The following is a 9,478-nucleotide window of genomic DNA, read 5'->3' on the forward strand; positions in this document are numbered from 1 at the left end:
AAATTCCAGACATATTTCTAAATTTTTAAAACTTTTTCATGGCAAAAAAGGGAAACTTTAAATTAGCATACTGAGAGAGTGGGCTTCCATATTGGATCACCCCATGTTTCCCTTACCCCACATCCTGCTTACTTAGAGGGAAGTTTCAGCAACAGATATTAATTTTTTTCTTTCTTTTTTGCTTTCTGAAGTAATAACTAATCACCCAATTTGGGCAAGATTTGCATTTCCCGGCCACATTCCTCCACTCCCCTTCTGGAGTGGGCTCTAGGCAGTCCCAAATCAGGGACCACAGACTGAAAGCAGAGGCAGGCATTTTCTCTGGACCTTCAGCTATATAACGATTGCAAAATTGTTTTCCTACCTTTTGCCATGCCTCTATATTTACCTTTCCTTCCTCAGAAAACCATGGGCAGGTTTTACTTACAAAATCCAAACAATCGAAAAGCTGTTCATACCTCACAGAACAGCCCCTTGCTTGGAGCATAGCCTTAAGCATGGATACGCATACATTCTTTCCCTGTGATCCTGAATTTCCCATATTTAACACCTAGCTAGTACTAAATTGTGCTCCTTACCTTCCTTTTTGCACGTGCTTCACTGGAGCGTCCTTTCACCTGACAATCTGCAGTTCCCTCACACTCAGGTTTGCATTGAGTGCCACTTGGGCCGAACTCAACACCGCGTTGGGTACCACTTGTGCCACGCCAGCACAGCCAAGGGTTCGGCGAGCCTGAGGGAGATGGTGAAGGATGGAAAAATGATAGACAAAGAGGAAAAGCTGGGTCTAGGTGGATCTTCTGTGCCTTGCTGAGGCCACAGACAGATCCAGACTGCAAAGCTGAGGCTTTATTTATTGCCAGGGACAAACAAGGCAATTGACAATGTTCTTGTAAGTTTCACTTGTTTTGGCAGCACTTGCTGCCCCTCCCACAGCCCACTAGCTACCCAGGAAAGATCTAGAGAGCAGTCACAAGATCAAGCTGGGACTTGTTTGTGACTTTGCCAGCAGGTCAGTCCGAGGCTTAACCCTATAACCGCTCCCTACACATCACATTGGTATTTGTCCCTTGGAGGGGGGTGTGTATGAAAGGAAAGGGAAACAAGTAGGATAACCCAGGGTGTCTCTCAGTTACACACAAAATTTCAGTTATTAGAGCAGTGATCACTCATTCCAATTGATTAACGTACAAATTACACACACAAAAAAATTATACACCTTTCTATATGTGTAAAGCATTTAGAAATTGCATGGAAAATCATGAAAATTATATATCTAATTCATTTAAACAACTGCAACTGTAGAGTTATACTTCCAGCCAGGGATTCATTCAGTTTTAGAGATGGATGAGGTACTGTAATCATCAACTGTGAACTTCTCAGTTTATATGGAGAATAGTGAAAGGACTTGCCTCAGGTCAAATAGGATTCTGGGTGCCAGACTATTCTGATTCTGCTTTGACTCTGCTGGCCATTATGGTAACCATGCCTGCCTTACCTGTGGAGGTTGGGTGACAGCACTTGGCCCCTGCTACTTGCTCCCATTGCCTTTAGATTCCCAGTTCAGTAGCTGCAGTTCCCACTGTAAGTTCTCATCTACAGAGAAGAGCGATTATGGAGCTCTTCAAGGATGCTGGGGCTCCCCTCATACATTCATTTCTCACAGCTGTGGTGAAAGGTGTGTCCTGAGGACCCTTTCAGGGCGGGTGAGCAGGTTTTGAATAAGAAATGCACTCTAAAACTCCAATGTCCCCAAGCCTTTGAATCTTTTCTTCTACAGTAAACCAAGGTCATTTCTAGTTTACTTGTTGTTGGCCACATTTTGGGCCATGTGTTAGCTGACCATCCAAACCAACTCTTAGAAGCCTTCATAACTCTCCAAGCTGCAACAATAAATGCAGAATATCTGCTTAGTCGGTCAGTAAAGTCACCCTGGTCCAAATTTATGTTCCTTTCACTGTTGTCCTACACTTTAACATCCAACCCGACCCATGCCTCCCTACTTATGTCTGTATAGATTAGAAAAATCTAGTAGCTCTTTTGGAGTACAGCACACCTTCTCATGGGTTATACTTTTTACCTCACCTTAAGAGGCTTAGTGAGACTTGAGTCTTGTTATAGATGTAGAAGCACGAAGGGAGAGGGTGGGGGTCCTGTGGAGCATCAGCAGTGTCTTTCAAGGACATTTCCTCAGGGGAGGCCATTACACTTTGCTCTGGCAATTCAGGGTTAATTTCCTCAGACTCGGGTGGGGAGGCTGCTTCTACAGGGCTTGGAGAGGCTGCTTCCACTGGTGAAGATGACTCATGAGTATTTAGGGGCTCGATGTTCCCAACTTCACCACAGTCTTCCCACATATTCCCATCCCAACATTCAGGATCCCATTCCTTCCCATTCAATGCCTTCACTTTAATGGCCGATACACAGTGAGGTTGGGAATTCAATTTGCATTGTAATTCAGCCACCCACAATGAAATTCTGCGTTTTGTTTTCAGCAAGCTCAGCCTCCAGGCTCCAGAAAACTGGGCAAACATAGAAGCTTTTAGGTCTTTTGTGCAGTGTTTGAGCAGGGAATTGAAATCTCTGAGCTCATCCTTTTCCTGTCTCACTTTGTTCAGTGTCATTAGGAGCAACCGGACATTCTCATGATATTCTTGAGTTTGACAAAAATGTTTGAAGGTATCATATACATGGTCACTCAGTTCCTTGCATCTTATAAGTATTTGCTTAAGGGTATCCAATGATGAGACTTTGTGTATCTCTATTGCCACATCACACCATGGACTCTCAGGGTGCAAATTTACTGCTGGAGATACAGTCATTAGTGCTTTTAAATATAATCATATTTGAGAGCTAAATCTAGAACCAATTCAGAAAATTCATTCTTAAGATTCTGTTCTTTAGAAACAGCCCTGGTGCCAAAGTTTGCATGAGTGAGTTCTCAGAGAAGCAGAACTAATAACATGCACGAGTGTGTGTGTGTGTATGTGTGTGTGTGTGTGTGTGTGTGTGTGTGTGTGTGTGTGTGTGTAAAGGGGGAGAGACAGAGACAGAGAGAGAGGGATTTATTTCAAGGAATTGGCTCATATGATTATGGATACTGGCAAGTCCAAAATCTATAGGATGTGCTCACAGACTAGCTACCGCAGGGAGAGCCAAGGCTGTAGTTTAAATCCAAAGGTGGTCAAGCTGGAGACACAGAGAAGAGCCAGTGTTGCAGATCAAGTCCATAGGTCATCTGCAGCAGAATCCCTTCTTGCTCAGGGGAGATAATTTTGTTGTTCTGTTCTGGCTTTCAGTGGATTGGATAAGGCCCCCCACCCTCATTATACATGGCAATTTACCTAAAGTCCATGGATTTAAAACTTATCCTCATCCAAAAGCACCCACACAGAATCACCCATAATAATGTTTGATCACATACCTAGGCACCATGGCCCAGCCAAAATGACACATAAAATTAACCATAACACTTTCTTTCAGTCTTTTCTATTTCATTCCCTCTTTGTCTCTTTCTCTTTTTAACACAGAGGATTGTATGGAAAGATGTTCTCGGCTTATGGTTTACATAAATTTTCCTTCACTTAAAGTATTCTATGTAATTGCCACCACAACTCTATGAACTAGATAGCGAAAGCATTTATATTTTATTTTCACAGGCAAGAAGACCACATCTCAGGAAGGCGCCGTGACTTGCTCAAGACTAAACAGACAACAATAGCCCCTTCCAGGAGTCAAACCCAGAACTTCTGAATTAAGATTCCTAGCTATTTCAAATGATGTTTAGCTCCCAAAACCTCAGCTGTGAGTGCACTGAAAATTGCAACACTGCCCATATTTTAAACCACTTATTAACATCCATAGTATCCCTGGGTCACCCTGTGTCATTTGCCGGGTATGGGGCAAGGGTCGTCATTCTCAGTTGCATGTTCTAGATCCCCTTTTATTATTTCTGTCTGTATTATGTTAGCTTTGTGTTGCCTTGGACTGTAAGCAGCACTCAAGAGAGCCTGGAATTGATGGTGTGGTTATAGCAGGAGCAAGATGGATAAGGTTCTTCTTTCCATTTAGCCATTTGACCTTTCAAACTGGAACCACCAGAGAATTGGTAAGAAAAGAGGACCTGAAGCATTTTCATCCTCTCATAAGACTGCCAATTTGTTTGCTCTTTAGCTTAGACAATGTGATTTATTAACTTTCATCATGAGCCTAGATGGACTGTGCTGTCTTGGGTTCAGCCCCATTTTGTGGCTGAAGCAGCAGATATTTTAGTTTTAAATGATAAGCCCATGGATCAGACGGTATACCTTATACCTGAATTAACCTCCAGCTCTTAAATAATAACACTTAAACAATATCCTTCACAGGATGGATGAAGTGCAAAATAAAGAAAAAGAGATAAACAGAACCTGATGATTTCAATAAAAATAATACAAGGGGCTCAGCAAATTAAACCGTAAGCTCGAACAAGCAATTCATATCATATTAATTTTTTCACAATGCCTTTCTTCTTGCATAAAATACACCCAAACCAGGAAGGTTCAACTGATCTCCATGATGGCTCCAAAGCACTTTCCTGTCTATCATGAAAACAACAACAGGATACTCAAGAGGACATAGTCAGTCCAACTCAGTGAATTTTTGTTGTGCCTGGCAATGTGCTAGCAACTGTAAGGAATTCAAGGATGAAAAAGAGGCATAGGTTTAATGCACAAGCACACATGTGCGGTGGCCATTTATACGGCCAGCCCTGTTCCAGGCATCATGTTACCTGGGAAGAAAACTGAGAGAAAATAAATAAATAAATCATTAGTGGTCTTAGAATTCAGTTGGGAATAATAGTGAGACAGAAAACCTTACACATAGGAAAGCAGAGTAGCCATTAATCGTAGGCTATAAGTGCAACTAGGTTTCCGAGAAGAAAGACAAGGAGGTGGACTAGTGCATTTAAAATGGGGGTGGCAGGGGATTGCAAAACTGGGACTAGAAGAGCGAGTAACAATTATACAGATGGAGGAGAGAAGAGAAAGTATTCCTAAGAGAATGAGGAAAAGGGGAACCCAGGCACAGAGATGGGAATGGGCATGGCAAATGTGGGAAGCAGCAAGGAGAGTTATCAGGACATGAAAAAAATAACTGTTGCCCTGGCCGGTGTGGCTCAGTTGTTTGGGTGTCCTCCCATGCACCAAAGCTCCCCAGTTTGGTTCTAGGTCAGGGCACATGCCCGGGTTGCGGGCTCGAGATCCCAAGTAGGTGCCGTGCAGAAGGCAGCTGATGGAAGTTTCTCTCTCGCAGCGATGTCTCAATGTCTTCTCTCTCTCTCTCTCTCTCTCTCTCTCTCTCTCTCCCTCTCTCTCTCCCTCTCATCAATAAAAAACATTATGTAAACATATACAAGTATGTATATGAAAGAACTATTGACGGCATCATAGAAGTGGCCTCATGGGGCCACGAAGGAACAGTGGACTAGGAATCAGAGGGCCCTCAGGTCCAGAGGTATCATCCTAGCTTTGTACTTATTATGTGGGTGGCCTTGGTTAGGTCAGTTAGCTGCTCCCTGCCCTGCTGCACTGGCTTACTCTGTCATGTGAGGATACTGACATTAGCCTGCTGCTCTAACTCTTGCTGTGAAAACAATAAGAGATGATGCCTGAAGAAGTGTTTTTTTGTTTGTTTGTTTGTTTGTTTTTTTAAGAGTGAAATAAAAATCAAGTCCCTTTCTTCCATTTTCTATTACATCAGCATAGTGAAGAAATGGTTCCTGGGTTTGCTCTCTGTTGGGCTGTAGGCAGGGTAGTGTGTGTGTGTGTGTGTGTGTGTGTGTGTGTGTGTGTAAGGAGGAGAGAGCGGGTACTGATTAATTGACATGAAGGCAAATTTTTGCTCTGGGAGAGTGACAGGCCCGGGAGTTTGGACACAGGGGAGACAGGTAGGCCTTGCAGGAGGTATTTCTTTGGTCCCCTGCTGGGTTGTATGAGACCATTACCTCTCTGAAAGAGGTCACTGGTCTCTGACATCAGATGAAATAGGTGACAGAACTATACATGAAGACCAGTGAGATGTGGTGGAAAGAGACCTGAACCTGAAGTGAAACTTATCTGAGATAAGTTTAAGGGTCCACCCTATACTAAATATTTGAATGTAAGCAAGCAACTTCCTGTCTCTGGGCCCGGGACCTCATCTGTCAAACGGAAGCAAAAACAGTACCTGTCCCACTTCCTTATAGAGTGGGTTGTGATAACGATCAAATGCACAACATATGAGAGGTTTCTATAAACTCTAAAATGGCAGGACAACACCGCTTATTTTTCTTGTCAATAAATGAAAACTGAGTTTTATGATCAGTTACAATCTACTATCTCAGTGTGCTCTGTCCTCACCTGGGAAAGGCTATATTTCAGAAAGCTAGCTGTACCTTAGCACAGTATCCTGTGCTGACATTGGTTCAGAATAGGAATAAAATAAAACACACTCCCACGTAGGCTTTGGGAAGCCTGCTTGCAGGTACTCTGGCTGCAGAGTTGGAAGGAGGCCCTTGGGCAGTGGATAGCCATTCTTCCCGGGTTCTTCCCTGACACAATGAGATGAACCACAGCGAAGAACTCAGGCAGGATCAAGGCTCCATGACAGTCAGCATCACTAAGCTCCCATATATAAGATACTGAAGTTAGGCTGAAGTATGAGGGTTTCTATATAATTAAATCTGAAGACCAATTCAGGATGAAGATCAGACAGCTTTTTGAAAAACAAACAAACAAACAAAAAAAGGTTTGTATTTGCAGTTAAACACAAGGGAGAAGTGCCTGAACTCTGTTTCACTCTGTGAGATCATTTGCTTTATGTAGGCAAGAACACAGAGTTCAACAGGGTTTTCAGAATATTCTAGTTACAAAGGTGTTCCTACTCAGAGTCCCTGCCTTAGAAATCTAGCATCAGTCTAGAATATAAACCTGCACCAGTTTAATGTCCTCTCAGTACTAGAGTTCTAGCCCTGGCAGGTTTCTTCTGCCTCTCTGCAGGAAAACAAAACAAAACAACAACAACAACAAAATGAAACAGTGGGCTTCTTTGATTGGGCGTTCATTTCATGTGGTTATCATTTACACAAAATGCGGTTGTCTGGAATTACACAAAATGCCTCACTCACAAAGGGGGCACACAAGGGGTTGGAAGAGGACCTGGGTTTTGCCAGACAGTATGTAAGAAGTGCCCTTAGAAGGCTGTGGATCTCCCCAGCCAAGGGAGAGGGATGTAAAGTGGGTCCTCTCTTCACGTCCACTCAAGCAAGCAAGAGGGTCTTCAAGAAGACCACTCCATAGAGCTTGTGTGTGCTCCTTCTCTACTAGGAACCAACCAAGAAGCGCTGTGATGTGGAGCCAGGAGCACGTGGCAGAGCTCATATGCCCCGCCCCCTAGCTAGAGGAGGGCCTAGAGCCCCATTGAGACGTCACCCCCTGCAGCCTGGTTCATCCGGGTCCTGTTTCCTAGGAGACGCTACAGACCTCTCCCAAGAGCCTCAGTGCCAAGCCGGAGAGTCCTCAGCCCTGACCTAGACCCTCCCAGAGCAAGGCTCCCGCCTCCAGAACCACCCCCACCCCAACCCCGCCCCCCACTCCCACCCCGCCTGCCCAACTACCTAGGAGCAGATTTCCCTGTGACTCTAGGAGCAAGAAGAGAAAGGAAGGCCTCATGAGTGAGGCAGGAGAGGCCACCCTCACGGAGGTGGCCGCCTCCGTCTCCCGCCAAGCCATCTCCCCCCAAGCCGTCTCCCCCGAAGCTGGGCAGAAAGATCTGTCGTCCTTGGGAGGCGGAGATTCTGTCCAAGCCCTAATCGCCAGCCACCTCAGCGGAGACTCCGTCCCTGAGGCCACCGTGGCAGCTGGCACCAAGGAAAAGGTGCCCAAGAAAGTCATCGCCAAGAGGGTGAGTGGATCCGTCAAGTGGTTCAATGTAAAGAACGGGTACGGTTTCATCAGCAGGCATGACACCCAGGAAGATGTATTCGTTCACCAGACGGCCATCACCCGGAACAACCCCCACAAGTACCAACGCAGCGTGGGCGAAGGCGAGACCGTCGAGTTCGACGTGGTGCAGGGCAAGCAAGGCATCGAGGCTGCGAACGTGACCGGGCCAGGCGGCGCCCCAGTGGAGGGCAGCCGCTTTGCTGCAAACCGCCCCCGCTTCCGCCGTGGCTTCTACACCCGCCATCGCGCGCCACAGCATCGCAGTGCCAGGGGCCCTGAGGGGGATGTCTATGACTACGACTATGACTACCACTACAACTACAACTACTACTATGACTACTACCACTACTACCACTACTACGGCTACTACGGCTACTATGACTACCACTACCAGTGCAGCAGAGAAGACTTCGCCTTAGCCCAGGGCCAGAGGCGCCGCCTGCCCCGCCGCCCCCAAGACCAAAGGCTGAGGCGCTTTCGGCCCTTCCGCAGGGCCGGGGCTGTGACCCGCCGCCCTTCCACCTTCGCTCCCGCCAGTGGCCCACGGGCCGCCCAGCTGCCTGGGTCTGCACCAGCCGCCAGGCCTGAGAGCTCACCACCACGCCGCGGACCTGGCCCTAGCTACCGCTTGAGTCGCCCTAGGGGCCGAGGCATTGCCCCTGGTCCAAAGTCCTCTGAGCAGATGGAGGCAGAAAACAAGGAGAGCGGGAGCGATGCTGGCTCTGCAGCCCTCAGCCCCAACAACCCCCTCCACCACCCACAGCAGCCGCCTGGTGCCCAGAACCAGAGCCCTGAAGGAGGAGAGGAGGAGACCAGGAAGGGCCCTGCTGGAAAACCCGCTTGCGTTGCCAATCAGAGCAGCGCCTCAGAGGAGGATGCTGCAGTTGCAGATGCCACCTCTGCTGCACAGGCCCAGTGACACTCCTGCCCCCTCCCAGGGACTCCCTGGCCTGGGGCTGCAGGTGATGTCCTCTTGAGGTGCCCTTTGGCGCTACACAGTCCAAACATCCAGATTGACTGTTAGATTTATGCCCTGAGAAAAAGACACAGCCCTTCCCCAAGGTTTCAAGATAAACGACAAGATCTGTATATTTCTGAACTCCCTCTTACCATCTGCCTTGGCAGTTTCTGTACACACACGCACACACCCCCACCACACACACACACACACACACACACACACACACACACACACGCACACACACGCACACACAAACACACACCTCTGTATCCATTCTTTTAAAATATCTGACCAGGATCACAACTATGATTCTACATCCCCAGGTGAATTAGATGGAGCACTTAAAAATGTTCTTTCTAATGCAAAAACAAAGATGATCTGATATTGAAGATTACCTGACATTGTGTGATATTACTTAACTGAATGGTCATTTCCTCAATAAATCATTTCATGTTCATTTTATCTGTTATCGCCGTTGTCTGATTTTTTTAAAAGCCTGCCAGCACATACTTATACTGAGACAGTCCTTTCAGTCCTTTTATCAGAACCAATT

At 46.4% G+C, this 9,478-nt stretch overlaps 1 protein-coding gene across 1 annotated transcript; it reads left to right on the top strand.

The window, feature by feature from the left end:
• Window positions 1-7,689: 7,689 nt before the first annotated feature.
• On the top strand, window positions 7,690-8,883 carry LOC307095282 (uncharacterized protein; the record flags this gene model as incomplete). Its single annotated transcript, XM_079764531.1, has 1 exon — window positions 7,690-8,883. The coding sequence occupies one exon, from the start codon at window positions 7,690-7,692 to the stop codon at window positions 8,881-8,883; it is 1,194 nt and encodes a 397-aa protein (XP_079620657.1).
• Between the last annotated feature and the right edge of the window lie 595 nt (window positions 8,884-9,478).

This window comes from Cnephaeus nilssonii (assembly GCF_951640355.1).
Source record: "Cnephaeus nilssonii genome assembly, chromosome: X".
NCBI lineage: Eukaryota > Metazoa > Chordata > Mammalia > Chiroptera > Vespertilionidae > Cnephaeus > Cnephaeus nilssonii.